The sequence below is a fragment of the Canis aureus genome, chromosome 19 (assembly GCF_053574225.1).
Source record: "Canis aureus isolate CA01 chromosome 19, VMU_Caureus_v.1.0, whole genome shotgun sequence".
Taxonomy (NCBI): domain Eukaryota; kingdom Metazoa; phylum Chordata; class Mammalia; order Carnivora; family Canidae; genus Canis; species Canis aureus.
The window spans coordinates 17,911,418-17,930,891 of NC_135629.1; the positions used below are offsets into that span (position 1 = coordinate 17,911,418).

Below are 19,474 nucleotides of genomic sequence, written 5' to 3' on the forward strand. Positions count from 1 at the left end.
TAAAACAGCAAATATAAAATTTCTAGTACCTCTGCAAGTTGAAATGCTGACTGACAATGAGTTTTGAAAGTCACCATTCAATTCTTTTAACCTAAGATATTGAAAAAGTAACATTTTTGTACTTGAAATGCAAATGACTCCTAAAAAATATATTTTGTATTTATAGTACAGTATAAACTAGGTTCTGGCCCAGGCACTAAAACTAACTGGCTATGTAGCTTCAGATCAGTATTTTTCCCCTTCTGTGTCCCCATTTACTTTTTTCTGGGATCCTAGAGTCCTCTGAAACCATCACTCTAGACTCCTCAAAAGTCTCACTAGATTAGAAGTTTCTCAAGGGCAAGGATATTATAAAACCTAAGTTGTAGAGTCTTACCATGCCAATATGCTTAATAGTGAAGGGTAGTCATGAAATAACATCAGGATAATTTAACTTAATACAAATAGTGCCAACTAAACCACTTAAATGAAAAAGGTACAGGCAACTTAACCACTAACAAGTCTATTGCCAAGGTATTTCCAACAAAAAAGTACAATATATCTCAGCTCATTTAGAGGATGTATTACCTGAATTATCAAAGTACAGGCAGCACTGTATGGCATCAGGGTTATACACATAAAACCTGGAGCCAGCTGCTTGAGGATGAAATCAGGTTTCATCACTTATTATGTGATCTGAACCTGTTACTTAATATGCTTCCATTTCATTACTCAAACTGTAAGGACACCTCATTTACTGATTTGTGTCAAAGTTTAAATAAACCTTTTCATATAAATCAATTAAATAGCATGGGGCACTTAAAACTCACTCAATATATGTTGGCTATTATTCAAGTATTTTCACTTCGCATGGTATACCCAGTATACCCATGGTATCACCATATAGAGACAAGACGGGCAAAGGGCATAGAACGTTCTTCTGCTGCACCTTCTAATTTTTCTTGTAGTTTACACTGTAACAACTTCTGTAATTTTATGTAAATATCTGGAATTAGCTTTTACAGAGGAGGCCAGAAGGAAGAAACAGTATGTTTTTTTCATATAGAAACTATGGTTTAATGATACCCTTCCCCATTATTGGGCAAATCTTCCCATGCCACAGAACTTTATCTATTTTGACTTATCTCTCTATTTACAACACTGGACTGGTGAGCTTTTTGCGTTCCTTACATTTCCACTGAATGTGTTTGGGGAACTGCTTACAGTCTGACAACATTATCATGAATGTATGCCACTGAGCTCACATGTTGTATCATCACCAAGTCTAGTTTCCATCTGTAAAGAAATTTAATTGATTTCCATTTCCTGTAGAGTACCCTATTAATCCATTTAGGACTACAGAAAAATAACATTGCCTTTCAGTGTATAAGCTCGTAATGAATTCACGCTAAGGAAGGACACCCAATCCAGCCCATTTCATTCTAGTCATTCACACAATCTGACAGATGAGAGGAAAATCCTCAGTCTTAATTAAACCTGTAAAACTCAAACTTGTACTCCCAACACTAATATCAACACTAACAAATTGATCTTCTTTAGTTAATTTGCATATATGAGTAAACAAAATTAGCATATGCTACCAGATTCTGCTTCTGCTATCCTACCCCTCCCAAATCTGAGCAGTAAATAGCCAGAGTATGTCTTAAGGGAATTGTCCTGAGGAATCTGAGGAAACTATACAAATGTAGAACCCAGCAGACCAGAAATTCTAATTGGTTTCCATTAAGGCTGTATATAGAGGATTGCATCCCTAAGCCTGCCATTTCCTAGATTATTTTAATAGTGTGTGGAAATTGCTTTTGGTACTCTTATTCATTCTTTTATTCTTTGGTCTATGAATCAATAAATCAGTCACTGATAATATGGATTCAAAGCAGCATCTGGAAGCATGCAAGGAAGGGAGAATAGCATAGCACATCTTTACCATTCTTAAGCATCACAGTTAGTACACATGACAACCAGAAGACTCCCAAATAGTATATAACTAAATATTTCAAAAAAAACTCTAGAGAATTTACATATGGATTTCCTGATAGCACTATTTGTAACAGCCAAAAGTTGGAAACAGTCCAAATGGACATCCACTGGTCGTGAATGGATAAACAAAGAGTGGTGCATCCATATGATATAATATTATTTAGCTATAAGAAGGAGCAAATTACTGATATATGCTAAAACATGAATAAATTACAAAAACTCGCTAGGTGAAAGGAGATAGATGGAAAAAATCATGGTATGATTCCATTTATTTGAAATGTTCAGAAAAAAATTACTGAGTCAGAAAGCAGATTTGTGACTGTCTGAGGCTAATGGGGATGGGAAGAGAGAGTACCTACAAATGGGGATAAGGAATCTTTGGAGGATGATGAAAATGTCCTAATATTAAATTTTGATGATGGTCATACTAAAAATTTATTTTAGAAACTCACTGATATTATATTCAAAACTGATAAAATTTATATCTATATGATGCCTCAAAAAGTTGGTTTAAAATTTCAGAAAGAAAAATCACTACAGGCTGAAACAGAGTAGGGATGCTAAGTGGAAAAGGCTGATTTGTGCTCGGAAGGACAGGCAGTACTGAATAGCCCAAACAGAATCATTTATATCATCATTTTAACTCTGCTGATGGTTGTCAAAATGAAGGCTAGAAAGACCTCCCTGCTCCCCAAACTCACTTGCCACATTCACGGGATAGAAATTTTTTTAGGACAGTCTTTGTTTTGTTCACTGCTATCTCTCAAATTACTAGAAAAGTGGCTGGCACATGAGAGGAGCTTAATAAAGATTTGTTGAATAATTCACTAACTCTCCACGCCATATTGTGGAAAATCCATTTAGTTAAATGATTTTTTTCCATGTTTGAAAACAGTACATTTTGTTTGTTTGGTTGGTGTTTCTTTTACTCTTTCATTTCCTAGCAAACTCAACTGCAGTCTTATTGAAAGCAGAAAGCTGAACATTGGGTATAAAGGTTTCCATTTGTAGGGAGTAATAACAGGATTTTCAGTTATTGTCCTCAGGTGAAAACTTAGGTGCCTAAAGCCATTAAGGCTGGTCTAATGAAAACTTTAAGAAATCAGATGAAACTCTAAAATTCTAATCACAAATTTTCTATCGATGTAGAAGAAGAATAGATTCTCTATAGCTTAAGAAAAGAATCGATTGATAAAGGTTGTAGGAAGCTTTAAACAGTCTCTGATTTACAAACCCCTAAGAACTAGGGTAGCAGTCTTATTCAACATAGAAATGATTGCAGGAAGCTGTTAGATGATGAAGTAATTTCAGGAGAGACTGGAAATGATGCATAAGAAACCTAATTTATTTTGCTCTTTTCTACAGCAGCAGAAAAACAGGGTAATTACCTACTACATAGCTCACATGTAACTCTCATCTCTTCACTGCAATGCTAGCAGATTCAGGCCAGAATTATCCTCACATTGTTCACCCCTTTACTTGGTCTGCTTAGATAATGAGAGAAAATATTTTTTAAAACCCTTTAATTGCAGAATCTTCTACTAACATGTGCCATTTGCTTCTCTGCAAAGCTACTGCCTTTTCCTTTGTGTCTCCATAGCAACCATCAGAGTTCAGGTTAGGGATCACGCTAATGCCTTGCCTTCTACAACAGATTTTTAATATTGCTCTCTCACATACGTATCTTATTTCAGTTCTTTTAGTTAATTAGATGGTAGATTATATGGTTATAGTTAGACTACAATATATAGTTTTATAAAATAAACTATATATATGGATAATTATATCTGTCTAGTTTTATGATCACGACCACAAATTTCATGGTAATGCTTTCTGATCCTGAATTCATGAACATCTCCTAGTGAATATCACTTCAAACCTAAATTCCTGAGTCCAGTTTCCAAGTTTATATGTCAATACTTTATCCATTACCATACTATAATGTCTTATTTTATAACCCAGTATATCTAATTCAGACAAATAAGTATGTTACTTGTTAATTTTGCATATATAACAAGGCCATTTGTAAAAAATAAAAAGAAACAAAGAGATACAGCACTCTTTTATCTACCACCCATTATACAAAAAATATAGTATCACTATTACCTTTCTGTCTGCTGCAAAATCCATCCCCTCATTCCATTAGTAGTAACTATTATCCTTAATTTTGTTTCCATCACTCTTGTTTTTTATAATAGTTTTCATTATAATTTTACCACATACAACCTTACCCCTAAATAGTTTATCTTTACATATTTGAACCTGTATTAATAAAATCATACTGTATGTATTCTTCCAAGATTTGTTTTTATTGTTCAACAAATTCCTAGGATTCATCGACTTCCACTGCTGAGTAACATTTTTTGTATGACTATACCACAATAGATTTATTCATTCTTACCATGGATAGACGCATGTTTTTCCCAATATACTTTTAATTAAAGCAATGGTACCACAAATACGCCTGATGGACATGGATCAGTGGCACACATGCATGATGAAGGAAATGGAATAGCTAGGTTACAGGTGAGAGCATCCCCAGTTAAGGAGGCAATGAAAAATATTTTCCACAGACCAGATAGAAAAGTACACCTGCCACAGTGGTAGATACATATTATAGTAGTTGCACATTCCCACCTAACACTTCATAGTATTTCCCAATTTTGTGAAAATAAGTGCTTTTAGTATTTGGGGCTATAGTTAATCTATTTCTGATTACTAATGATGTTGAGCACATTCTCACTGGCCATTCCAGTCTGAGGAACAAGTTTATATCTTTTGCCACTTCACTTTTTTCTTATAAAATTATTCTTTATTATTTTCTTATAAAATTATTTATAAATACATAAATTTTTATTTTTAAAAATATTTTAGTATATTTTTTATTGGAGTTCGATTTGCCAACATATAGTATAACACCCAGTGCTCATCCCAGCAGGTGCCCCCATCAGTGCCCGTCACCCAGTCACTCTATCCCCTTGCCCACTTCCCCTTCCATTACCCCTTGTTAATTTCCCAGAGCATAACATTATTTTTAGTTACAGTCATTGGCAATGATTTTTTTCCCCTCTAGGTTGTAGCTTATCTCTTCTTCCTGAGGTCTTTTGATAAAAAGCGCTCTAAAAATCAAATGTAGTGAAACAATCCTTAGTGATTTCCTTAACAGAGCATCAATATGTCTTATTTAAGAAAACTTCTCTACTATAAATACACTGTTCAAATCATTTTCTAATTTTTAAAAAAAGATTTTATTTATTTTTTGACAGAGAGCACAAACAGGGAGAGTAGCAGACAGAAGGAGAAGCTGACTCCCCATTGAGCAAGGAGTCTGATATAAGGAAGCTCAACCCTGAAACTCTGGGATCATGACCTGAGCTGAAGGCAGATGCTTAAAGGACTGAGCCACCCGGGCACTCCCATTTTCTAATTTTTAAAAAACATTTTTTGCCTTTCAAAGTTCAATCCACTTGAAATGGATTTTTTTTTATATTATGTGGTATAAGACTCCAAATAAATGTGTCTTTACATGGACAATCAGTTGTTCCACCCCATTTTGTTTGGAAGGAAGGAAGGAAGGCAGACAGGCAGAGGGAAGGAGGGAGGGAAAGAGAAGAAGAGAGAAAGAGGGAGGAAAAGAGAGAGAGTGAAGGAGCAAGAGAGGGGAAGGAATCTACACTAGTGTTTCCATAGTGCTTTCATATGAACAAGGGTTTGTTTCTGGCTTCTCTATGCTGTTCTATCTATCTAACCCTGTGTAAAGCCATAGTGGCTTAATTACTAAAGTTTTACATTGAGCCTTGTCATCTGATAAGGAAGTTTCTACCAAATTCTGCCCTCTGCTCCTCAAATATATTGTGAATCAGCTGGTTACATTCCACAAACAGATCAAAAACAAATTAAAGATTTGGATTTCAATTATTCTATATATCAAGTCTTGGAGACTTGGCATTTTAACTTTACTGAGTCTTCAAATTCAAGAAAAAGATATTTTTTCTATTTATCTAGATCTTTTAAAATATTTTTCAATAAATGTGTGTATTTTTCAACTACAAAGGTTTCACATCTGCTTGTTGGATTTATTTTCTGCTTCTGTTATTATTTTATCCCTTCAATCTCTTTTGAATTTATCATGTTACCTTAAGTTAGCTCATGCATTTTCTTTTTTTTTTTTTATTTTTTAGAGTTATTTATTTCTTTTTTTTAATTCATGAGAGACATAGAAGGATAAGCAGGCTCCTCCCTGGGAGCCCGATGTGGGACTCCATTCCGGGACCGGGACCACGCTCCAAGCCAAAGACAGGAGCTCAACTGCTAAACCACTCAGGCATCCCAGCTCATGCATTTTCATCTTAAAAGCATGTTACCTAAAAAGCTTAGATCATTAATTTTCATCATTTCTCATTTTCTATTGTATGTTTCTAGGATGAAAAATATCCCTCTAAATAATGCTTTACCTGCTTCAAGCATGTTCTGTTATGTAGAATTTCAACTACTGTCACTTCAAAATAATGTTCTATTTTCTTTTGCCATTTCTTATTTGACCTATGAGTTACTTAGACATCTATTTATTAATTTTCAAGGATATAAGACTTCTCTAATTTTGTTTTTATTATTGATTTCTAATTTAAATGCCCTTGGGTCATATTTACTTCATAGCTAACATGTCATCAAGTATTGAAAAAAAAGCATTCTGCAGGTTTAGGTACAATGTTCTCTATATGTTCATTAAATGGACCTTATATGTAGGTTCTTTAAATCTTCCACAGACCTACAGTTGTTTTCTCTGCTTAAACTACCAAAATATGAAATACATTTGTTAATATCTCTCATTATTATGATAGATGTGTCCACTTCCACTTGTAATTTATTTTTGTTTTATATATTTCAATATTACATATGCCTAGGGAATTAATCTTCAAGAAGCCTTTTAAAAATAAATTGTTTTGACTGATAATTAATTCAGATATTCCTATTTTGCTCTGAATCTCATTTATCTAGAACATCTTTTCCATTGTTTAGTCTCAACAATTCTGTAGCTTTATGATTTAGATGTGTTATGCAGTAAACAATTTATATCTTTCTCAAAAAACAAAACAAAACAAAAAACACTTGAAGCATTTAGTCTATTTACTTTCATCTTCAATTAATCATATATTTGTATTTGCATAGTTTTTTTCTTTCTTTTTCTCACATTTCTTACTTTTTTTCTTTTTCTCCCTCAAACAACACAGTCTGTTAATCATTCATCTCTTATTCTACACTTTTAATGTAATTGCTTTATGAATCTTAAGATGCAGACTTTACTTGTAATACTCTAAATTTGATCTATCTTCTCTCTCCTAGAATAATGTGAGAATTTTATATTGTAATTTCACTCCAGTTACCTGTCCCAATTTTTAGGATAAGACACACATATTTTTCAGTATGTGTTTTTCTAAGATTTGTGTATATACTGACCGGCCCCAGCCACCCCCAGCATAAAGCATCCACATCCTGGAAGGTCTGTGACTTTGAGACTCTCCAGTGTCTACAAGTATACAGGAAGAAATTACCAAAGAGAAGCTGTTGGCAGTGTTCTACATAAGAATTTACTCAGTAAAGATTTTAGTTAGTCATGTAATCCTGGATATGTTAAGATTAGGGAAAATAAGAGACCAAAAGTGGAATCTGGTCACCAGAGATCCCATGCTACACAGGCAATATATGCTAATGAGGAATTCTCTTAATCTTCATCATAGTTACTGATAAAAAACACCCTTCACAGTAAATCATTTATAGTTTTCCATGATTATTTATGGAAAACATTGCTAATATATACTAATTGCTGGTTCTCCTCTCCTAATGGGCCTTCGTATTACTGAAGTTAAGTAGGGCTACACACAATTTGCTTTGCCCCCACAAAACAAACTATGAGTAGAAATTGCCTGTACAGTTTCTTGTTGGAAGTAATTTTTCATGCTCTCTGCCTCAAACTCTGACCCATGTGGCATCAGTTGCTACATGCATGCTACAGCTACAAGATGATGCCATCTTCATCAGCCTGGACCTCTAAGAGGCTGCATAGGGAACAGAACATCTGTCCTGCAAAGCTGCCAGGCCCAAAGTCAACTGCGTGATCAGGGAACAAACACAGGGGCCTGGAAAATACTTGTTACTGAACTATAATTTAGCCACATCCAACCAATGTATTTAACTTAATTCTCATCCTATAAGGCAAAGCAGATGCTGGTTTCCCCTCTCCACCCTATGTTAGATATAAGAATACTGAAACACAGCAAAATTAGGTAGCTTTCAAAGATCATTCACTTTTGAGGTGCCTGGGTGGTTCAGTTGAGCATCTGACTCTTGGTTTCAGCTCAGGGTATGAACACAGGGTCATGAGATCAGTCTTCTAGTTGGGCTCCACACAGTCTGGAGTCTACTTGATATTCTCTTCTTCTGCCAATCCTCTCACTTAAGCTCTCACTCTCTCTCTCTCGCTCTCTCTCTCTCAAACAAATAAATAAATCTTTTTAAAAAATCATCCACTTTTAAATATCAAGATCTACAGGATAATTTCACTTATAAGTGAAATATAAGGCATATATAAGCTGGTAATTAACATAAGAATGTGTCATTATTGTGCTCAACCCTGAAACATCTGTAGAGTGAAATCTCCATTGCAACACTTACTTGGAACTATAAATTCTATTTCTTCTGACATAGCAACTCCCAGTTTATTAGAAGCAAAGCAGCGATATTTCCCTTGAAAGTGAGATATGTGCCCCTCATTTGGGATCTTAAAGGTTCCTGAGTTGTTAGACACAATTATCCGAGAGTCAGAGAGATCAAAAGGCTTGTCATCCTTAGTCCATGCAAACCTGTAAGATAAAACTCAAGTCAACAACCCTGAAAAATCAGAATGTATCTCTTAATTTTAAAGCGGTGACAACAAAATGCACAACAAAAATGTCATTTTTGACAAAACCAAGACATTTGATGGTAAAAAACTATATTTTTAATTGACTATATAATAGACAAAAAAGTCTCAGTAGAGTCTGAGAAAGCTTACAAGTTGTTACAGACTGAATGTTCATGTCTCCTTCGAATTCATATGTTGAAGCCCAATCCCTAAAGTAAGATTAGCTGGAGGTGTAGAACTGGGGAGGTGATCAGATCAGGAGGGTGGGGTTCCCACGAATGGGGTTAGCATCCTCATGAAGGAGAGCATTTTTGTCCTTTTCTGCCATGTTAAGTTACAGGCAGAAAACAGCTGTCTATGAACCAGGAAACAGGTCCTCCTCATCAGACACCAAATCAACCCGGGCCTTGATCTTGGTCAGCCCAACCTCCAGAACTGTGTGACAAATGTACATTTGTTGTTTAAACCACCAAGTCTGTGCCATTTTTGTTATAGCACACTGAACTAAGACCAAGCCATAAAGAAACTGTAATAACGGAGAAAACAAATTGAAGATAGGTTCTGTTCTAAGTTTTTTAACTTTTTTAATTGGAAAGGTATTTTACTAATACTTTGAAGATTACTAAATCTAAAAACATATAACATGTCATCACATCATGTATGTATGTGAAGAGCTTGTTCAAAATTATAAAACAAACAAGAACTATTAAATGTGGTCATATTTCCTACCTACATTTTTAGACAATAATGGATTTGAGATCACAAAAAAATATAAAATTTTGAAAATTGAGTTTTTCCAATTGTTACAATGCTACTAAAGACAGTTTCTATGACAACATTATCTTCTGTCATATGATTATTGTTTAAGTTACTTAATGATTTGCATTTTTCCCCTTTTACAAACAAATTGTGGTAAACAACCTTAACATATTTATTTTTTGGTACTTATCCAAATATTTCATTAGATCAAGCTATTAAAAGTAAGACTGATAGACCAATAACATAAGAAAATTTTTATAGATGTTGATAAATGTTGCAGAATTGTATTACAGAAAAAAATACGTGTAGTTAAATTCCCACCCCAGTATGCCACCATATCATTTCTGTGAATGAGGCTGTAAAAAGCATTTAAAAAAAATCTTATCAATCCAGTAATGACTTTCCAATTTGATTTTATTCAGCATTTCATATATGAATTATCAATGAAAATTGTGGAATGTGTTAGGACACCATATTCTTATACTAAACTGAACATTATTTCACCAGGAATAACAAACCTTTATGGGACACATATTTTTGTTAGGAACATGCCTGCCTTCCCCTCACACTATTTCTTTTGTCTTCTCTTTCCATGTGTTTTATATTGTATCAGCTTTACTTACAAAGAACACAGAGAATCTATTCTTTCAAATTCCAGTATGTTGACTGGGATCAATTCACCTATACAGAATTAAACATTTCCACTTGGCAATATGTTATGTCTTTTCATTCATTTAAATCTTCTTTCCTGATTCTAGGTAGAATTTTATAAACACCACCCCCGATTTAAATACTACATAGTTCTTGTTACATAGTATCTGACACTGTTTTTGTTGATGTTGCTAATACTAATTGGTAAGACTGAGGACTTTTTTCCTCTTGCTATTATGATGGGATATTTTCTTCTTCTTGATTCCCAATTATTTTCTAACTGCCTATATGGCCATCCAATTACGTTTTATTGAATTTATTTTTTAATTTTTAAATTAATTTATAATCAACAACTTCAATGTAACCCTTTGTATTTATCAAATCTTGTTTTTGCATAGTGGACAGAATAACAAATTATATAATAATAATCATCATCATCATCATATTAATCATATTTTCTCATATATATATAGATTTTATTTTCTTACATAATTATATTGGACATGGCTCTACTAAAATAAGTAACAGTGATACCAGAAGGCATTCTATCTTTTTTTCTGAATTTATTGTAAATGCTAGCAGTTATTTCATAATTAAATTTGTACTGGTTACAGACATAAGAGATATTTTTGATCATTAATCATCCCTGATGATTGTAGGGTATTATCTTTTGATATAATAATTCAGTTCATTACTATTAATATATATATTATTGATCCAGCCATAATAATTGACTAAATCTTCTTCTTATAATTCTATCCACATTTATATATACTAACTCAACATATTCCATTTGGTAAAATACAGATAATATTGATAATTTAACATGTCAACATGTTAAACATGAATCATTAACATGATTCACTAAGGGTGATTTTTTATTTTTTTAAAGAATGATTTTTAAAATATCAAATTATCAAGCAATAATGTCAGCCACAGTAAAATTCCAAGTAATTAATTTTCATTAAATATATATCTTCTTAGTAAATATAAAAGAATTAAGTGAATCAGTACAAGTATGTAGCTTAGCTGCCCATTTTAGGATCACCTACATTAAAATCTAGACTTCTCCCTACAGCTTCTTTCTCCTCATTCCCAATGCACACACATTTCTTTCTCCCTTCCAAAGTATTGGAAGAATTTTGAAAATACTTCATCACTGATCGTGATCACCCCAGTAACAATTATTTAATTAGTAAAATACTAGATAACAAAATATCATACAGATAGCATTCAGGATGACTAAATATTTCTATGATAATTTTAAAAATATCAACTAATAACCTATTCACTGAATAAGATATGTGTCACATTAAAAATATGTGTCACATTTTAGACCTGAAATAATACATATGTATTGAATGTCATTTATCAATGTATTAAATTTTGGATTAACAAATGCTAACTTTCATTAAGTAGAACTAAGGATCTTCTGGGTTTTGGCTATGTTGTTCACTTGTAATGTAAGGAATTATTGAATATTTCCACAGTGCCAAAACCTATGCTAAGTATTTAACATAAGGCAATCTATTTTATGATAAAAATAATTTCGACCTGTAGAAGAACATATGGAAAATAACCAAACTTTATTTTCATTAACATTGCTAACATGCTATCATTCTTTTGGCAAGTCTTAACCTTCAAGATTTATAGTTCCACAAGCTTATAATAGAGTACAAAGAAATTTTTAAAAGATTACATATATTTAAACAATTATTTCATTTGAAAGAATACTCACGTTGGTTCTGGATTTCCTTTAGCTTCACATTCAATTTGAAAATATTCATCAAAGGGAAAGGCAACTTGCACTTTTGACTGTTTTACAATTGTTGGAACCTGCTGAACTAAATATCAAAATATGTATTTAAAGAATATGATCTACAAAAACTAGGTGAGTTTAATTTAGCCATAATAGAAACACTTGAAACATGCTCTCTATATTGATACATAAAAGAACTATAAAAAAGTGAAAATTACAGAACAAATCTGACTTTGTCTTTGAAAAATGTATTTTATTAATTAATTTTTGAGGTTTGCCCTTGGGTCATGTTTTTTATGCCAGTGTAGTCAACATACAGTGCTTATTAGTTTCAGGTGTACAATATAATGATTCAACAATTCTTTGCAATACTCAGTGTTCGTGATAAGTGTACTCTTAATTCTCTTCATCTATTTTACTCATCCCCCCACCCACCACTCATCTGGTAACCATTCATTTGTTCTCTATGGTTAAGAGTCTATGTTTTGGTTTGTCTCTTTTTTTCTTTGTTTTCTTTCTTAAATTCTACATATGTGTGATATCATATGGTATTTGTTTTTCTCTGATTGACTTCTTTCACTTAGCCTATAACCTCTAGAACCATCTATGTCATTATAAATGGCAAGATTTCACTCTTTTTGGCTGAATAATATACTATTGTGTATATGTGTGTGTGTGTATACAATATATATACATAAATTCTTCATTCACCTATCAATGGACACTTTGGGGTGTTTCCATAATTTGGCAGCAATAAACACAGGGGTGCATATATCTTTTCTAATTAGTGTTATTGTACTTTTTGGGTAAATACCCAATAGTGGAGTTGCTGGATCATATAGTAATTATATTTTTGACTTTTTTGAGGAAACTCCATACTGTTTTCCACAGTGGCTGCATAAGGTTGCATTCCCAACAATCGCATACAAGGGTTCTTTTTTCTCCGCAGCCAACATGTGTTGTTTCTTCAGTTTTGAATTTTAGCCATTCTGACAGATATGAAGTGATAACTCATTGTGGTTTTAATTTGCATTTCCCCAATAATTAGTGATGTTGAGCACTGTTTTATGTGTCTGTTGGCCATCTCTAAGTCTTTGGAGAATGTTCATGTCTTCCACCCATTTTTTAATTGAATTGTGCAAAAACTGAGAAACCTTCAAAAAACATGTATTAATCCATTTTAAATAGCCTTCTTTGTTAAAATATCTATTTTATCAAGAACACAAAATATGAGAACAGTGGCATTTTTTTACATCATAGCAAATTTCTAATATCTTCATAGAAGGCAGCTGGATTCTCACATCTACACATTTAATCTGTTCCAAAAGTTGTTCTTCTTAAATATATGAAGAAAATCTAGCTTTACACAGGTATGTATTTGAAAAAGGGTGAGATATTTTATCATCCTTTCTGATGATACACCAAAACTCAACAAGTGGTAGTTTCTCAAACTATAATAGCAGTAGTTTCTTTATTACAGTTTGGAATCTGAAATCATATCAATGAATTTTTCATATTCTATTTTACTAAAATGTTTTACCCATAGTGTTATTTTTAAAGATCTTATTTTGGGGCACCTGGGGGGCTCAGTGGTTGAGCATCTGCTTTTGGCTCAGGGCGTGATCCTGAGGTCTTGGGATCCAGACCCACATCGGGTTCCCCACAGAGAGCCTGCTTCTCCCTCTGCTTATGTCTCTGCCTTTCTCTCGGTATTTCTTATGAATAAATAAAATCTTTTTTAAGACATAAAATAAATAATTTCTTTAAGTAATCATTACCATGCAATGCAGGGCTCAAACTCAATCCTGAAATCAAGAGTTGCTCTACCAACTAAGCCAGCTAGGTGCTCCTATCCATGGCTTCTTTTTAACCATGTATAATTTTGTAACATATAATAATCATTTAGAAAAAAAATACTGTTTCATGGACCCTGAGAGGTCCATGGTCACATTTTAAGCATTGATAGCCAGAATAGTAACTTAAAGCTCTTTCCAATTCTAAAAAAAAAATTGGCTTGATGAATCTGATCATTGAGTTTTCCTAGTTTAGGTACATTAGTCCAAGTTCAGTCTTTATCCATGGGATATTCACAAACACTTTAAGAACATGCATAGAACACATCCATACCTTCATGCACATTTACCTTATTTCTGATATCTACATTTCTAAGTACAGCAAGTCTTGAGCTTATTGCAAATTCATGTTATTTAAATTTTATTACAGTTATAAAAGGTGAAGGATAATGCACAATAGCAACAGTCCCTAGGATATCAGCTAATAACTTGTGAACAACTTGTTTATTAGAACATTACTCTTCCTTAAATTTGCTAAGGTTGTAAAGTCTCGGCAATAACTAATTACTCAGGGAATGGAACTAATAACCTTTGAGTGTTTATAAGAATATATATTCTACATTATAAATCTTTTCCTCCATAATTAGGCCAATTACTAACACACCAGACTCCTTGACATTCAAATTGGATACCTGCCTTAGTTGCATTTGCTAGTGAGTGCTCCAGAGTACTGAAATAAATGGATAATATTCAGTTGTTCTGAAAACATGTCATTAATATTTCATAACAATTGTTGTCTAAGGACATTGCAGCATGAAAGTACATAAGTAATTGAGACAGCCAGAATAAAAATGTGTGCCATGGATTAATATAAACTTTCAAATTCTTTACCACTGATGACCTAAATGAGAAAAGATGGAAAGAAAACGTATATTCTAAGAGAATATGGTCAGGAATCAGATCAGGAATCCCAGTGCATCTTTGTTGCTATGGGAGGGGGAATGTAAGATTATTAGCCCCTTTTCCACAAGTATCACCAAGAACTTTGCTCTTAATTTGGTACTGCACACTCAAACCAAAAGAATCTACTGAAGATGAATTATTTCCAGCTCTTGACCTGAATGTCTACAACTAGGTTGATCTATATTGTGGGTAGGCTAGGAGATTTCAGCTTGATTTAAAGAGAACTTTAAATCTGTACATCTACAAATAAGATAGAATTCCTTAAGAAGTAAAAATATTCAAAGAGTAACATGACTATCTGTCAAGGACAATGGAAAGGGATTCTCACTTAGGGCTGAACTAAAGGGCAGGGCTGCCCAAAGTGTATGATGTGAAACTGCTATGTGAAGTAATTTAAGGTGGCCCTCAGAATAATGGCTTAAAAACACATTATACTATATAGTCAGAGACTTAACTGCCTTTTCTATTCACATTCAGATAAAGTACTTCAGAAGAATTATTTAAGTTCAGAGTTAGCACTTCTCTTAATGTTTATTTAACTTGCTAAGCTCAAGTCTAATTGTCTAGAGCCTAGATAATGTGCAAAGGTCATTTCCAGTGCTAAGATTCAAATAAACAAGCAATGCCTCTTGTATTATAAGTTTCCAAATTACATATGATAAAGACAGCAGGGATAATAGAGGAAGCATATGGAAAAAAATATCTAAATAACGTTTCAAGGGTATTTTACATCCCCTCTCCTTATAACACAAATTCTCCAAATCTACATTACAAAGCTGGTGCAGTATTACATAAACTGCATTTGTAAATGTATCATTTTTTGTCTGTTATTTTTTAGGTATGTAAAGATATATACTTCCATCAAACCATTGAATAGCCTCTTGATATAAACTCATGCTATGGAATGCTTAGATTTTCAGAATAGTTATCTTATATTTCAGTTGTATAATAATGGTTTTTTAATATTTTCTTAATTCATTGTTTTCATTCTTAAATATACAATCATTTTGAAAAAGATACAAAATTATTCAGTTCCTTTTTATCATAATTGGTTTAAACTATTAATTTCTGAATCATAACACTTCATAAAATAAGCCAATGAAGTACATAAAAGTAACAGCTGTTGGTAATACTGAAGAATATTTTATATGGCAAAACACCTGATCTATAGGTCATGTTTCCTGTTATATGTTCAGTTTGCATAAGAGGCAAAAAGCCTGAGCTGCAAAATAATTATAGCAAGTAGTCAAATAGAAGACATCCACATTTTTTAAAAGGCAATCATGAATTCTGATGATAGACTGCTGGAAAATAAATAGAAATATGGTAGAAAAATCACATCCTCAATCTACAAGTATTCTACTTAAAAATTAAAACACATATATGAAATTCCATAAAGTAGGTATTAAATGCTGTCATTTTTACCTGAAAGTGGTATTTCCATGGCTGTGGAGAATTTTAACAGGAAACAAATTAGAGATAAGATTAATCCTCTTCCACCCAACAGCATCTCCATTGCTCTTCAGGATGGAGGCAACTCAGGAAGAATAAATTGTAATGTCTCCTCCTACTTTTGGTTTAAAGCTGAGAAGAACGTAGTACACCTGGAAACTAAAAAAAAAAAAAAAGAAAGAAAAAAAGAAAGAAAAACAAAATGACATATACTTTAAGTTCATATACTCTGAACTTCAACTTTTATTTGGAGAGATTATGCTTTGGCATTTTTCATATATGTATAAAATACTATACATTTAAAAATAGTAACTAAGCCTGCTGTTCTGCTATTTTTTATAATATTGAGAATATAAAGAGACAAAAATGCTATTTATATTTTATTTTGAGAAAAGTTCTGTATGGATCATAAAGAAAAATAATCCCATTCCCTGCTTCTTCCCCCACAAAATGTTGAATTAGAGCAATGGCTTTACTCTGCTTTCTCTGATCTCAATTGACTCATCTATAAAAAATGGGAATTGGGAAAAAATTATCTTTGTGTGGCTTAGAAAATTTCCCTAAATGAAAAATAACTTACGTTGGTAATTAAAAATATTTTCAAATGTACCATTGCGTTGACACATATTTTCTTGATAAAATAAATTATTCGAATCAACAAAACAAAGTGTGGAAAAATTACTTATAAAAATCAGAACATTGCTTAACTACAGTAATTGAATTTTGCACATTTATACACAGTTGGGAGATACTGAACCATAAAGAGAATTCTAAGATGAAAAATCAGAAGAAAATATTAATATCTTTCCTTTGAACTTTCTTTTTCCTTCTCTTTCTCTCTTTTAAAGATTTTATTTATTTCATTTGAGAGAGAGAAAGAAAGAGAAAAAGACACGAGCCAGGAGGGGTAGAGAGGGAGAAGCAGATTCTCTGCTGAACAGCGAGGCTGAGGCAAGGCTTGATCCCAGGACCCTGAGATCATCACCTGAGCCAAAGGCAGATGCTTAACCAACTGAACCACCTAGGAGTTCCCCTTCTCTGTTCTTGAAACACTTTGATAATAGTCATTTCAATTCATTATTTATAGTTATATGTCATCCTTTACCTGTAATCTATTACTTAATATTCTGTCCCATTGATATTTAATACTGATTTCTTTAAGGGCATTTCATAAATTTGTTTAATGATCCTGTCTTCTATTTGTTAGGAGAAAGACTTTGAAAAATACGATGCTTTTAGGTGACCATATTTCCAGATTCATACATCAAACTATAGTGAAATAGAAAATACAAACACTAGATAGCTCAGTAAGTGACTACAGACTCAATTAAAATTAATCTCTTGATTTAGGCTAGTGATTCAATGGTTACTACAATTGCCATAGTAAAATAGCTTGCAGACATGAATTGTTCAATAGTGATGATCTGACTTAGGAATTTAATGGTCTTAACTACATGGTCTTGATGAGAGAAATTCTTTCCCATAAAAGGATGCCACATTGAACCCCTGGCTTAAAATAAGGTTATAAATTAAGAGACATAACATTGATGACACCAACAGTTTCCAGAATATGGAATGGTTAATTCTATGTCTGACCTATTCTCCTGCAGGGATTAGCTTCAATTTACCTGAGACTTATATGTTAGGAGGCTGTTACATAAAAGTCACTGGAAGTTAAAATGTGACTCCTTGCAAGCAAGACTCCATTAGGTGATGTTGATAGCTCCAAAATAGCTTTCATATTAAAAAGGGAATGTCAGTCATAATTTCATTGTCAGAATGCAAAAGGGCATACTGTTTAGTAATTCTGTTTTGCAACAGTAAGGTAGCAATAAAATTATATTCCCATTTATCTTTCTTCAAAGAATACGAATATAATGCCTCACACCAGACCTCAAAGATAAAAGCAATTATCGGAACTTAGGATGGAAATGACAGCAAGGCAAGTACAAAATAACACTAAAATATTTTGAGACCTAGTCACATAAAGCTGATGTCTGATTGCTTATGTTAATGACATTAACTCAGATTAAAAAAAGAATCAATGAATTTTCATGGATTTAATCTTCCTTCTATCCTAGCTCATCCTTGGAAAGAAGAAAACCATCTGTGACATCTAACTCAAAAGAAAACAGATAGTATCATATACAATTGACCCTTTCCAATTGACCCAAGCCTTAGCTTGTCTAGTGTGATAGTATGGTAAGGATTAGGAACACACTGCTTCTGAGACACAACAGAAACATGGACAGGCATGTATGTTATTCTCCCAAATAATATTGTCTAATATGCATATATCACTAATACTATAAAATGACCTCAAAGATCCCTCTGATGTTTTGAAAATAGCTCTGCTGGAGTAAGTCTAGAAACAATGTATTCCCTTAACTTAAATTCATCTTCTGCTTTAAGAAATAGAAAAGAGAGTTGGCTTATCCTTCATCTATTTTACCTGGACTTCCAAGTACATGCAAAGATGCTAGAGCCCACAGGTCAGCGAACAGAAGACAGTGATACATAACGCATAAGAACATGAAAAATAAGACAGAATATCATAAGTTCAAAGCCATCACTTACTACCATGCGGCCTTGGGAAGTTTATCCAACCTCTCTTGCTCATTTCTACAAAGGAATAGAGTAGTTCAGTCCTATAGTGCACTTAAGAAGGTTAAGTGAGGTAATGCATGGTTAGCACAGAAGAAGAAATGAAATTTACTACTAATAGTGACAGTGATGATGATTTTGTTGTTACTGATAAATAAGTAGAGTAAAGCCTCCAGTAATAATATTCTGATCAAAAGAATATGGTTAATTTGTACGTATTCTAATATAGTTACAGAATCCAATGAAAAATAAAAGCTAGTTCACTATTTAGTGGTGAAATGATACTGTTTTAAAATACTCTATTTTTTTAAAGGTGGGGGATGTGTAGATTGATGACAAAAGTCTTCACTTCTTCTCACCTCTTTGTCTCCATGTGCTTTGCATATAACTTTACAGGTTCTCCCACTAAGAAGCAATTTCCTCACTTCTGGAATCTGGCTGGACTTTGATCAACAAAATGATGTCTGAGCTTAGGCCTCAAGAATTGCACATTTTTGCTCTCTGTCTCTCTTTCTCTTTCTAAAACCCTGCTCAGTTTTCACTCAGCTAGCCTGCTGAAAGATGAGAGACATTACTTCATCACCGCCTATAATCCAGTAGGCAAGCAACCACCAA

The 19,474-nt window shown here is 33.0% G+C and overlaps 1 protein-coding gene across 9 annotated transcripts in view; it reads right to left on the reverse strand.

The window, feature by feature from the left end:
- The window catches only part of CHL1 (cell adhesion molecule L1 like), a 195,940-nt gene that overhangs the window by 61,366 nt on the left and 115,100 nt on the right, over window positions 1–19,474 (reverse strand). For all 9 annotated transcript variants that reach the window (XM_077858043.1, XM_077858035.1, XM_077858038.1 and 6 more), the window contains 3 exons: window positions 16,229–16,414; window positions 12,027–12,132; window positions 8,650–8,837 (listed from right to left, as the gene is read on the reverse strand). In XM_077858043.1, coding sequence (XP_077714169.1) covers window positions 8,650–8,837; window positions 12,027–12,132; window positions 16,229–16,319 — 385 coding nt within the window. In that variant the 5' untranslated portion in view covers window positions 16,320–16,414. The remainder of the gene's footprint in view (window positions 1–8,649; window positions 8,838–12,026; window positions 12,133–16,228; window positions 16,415–19,474) is intronic.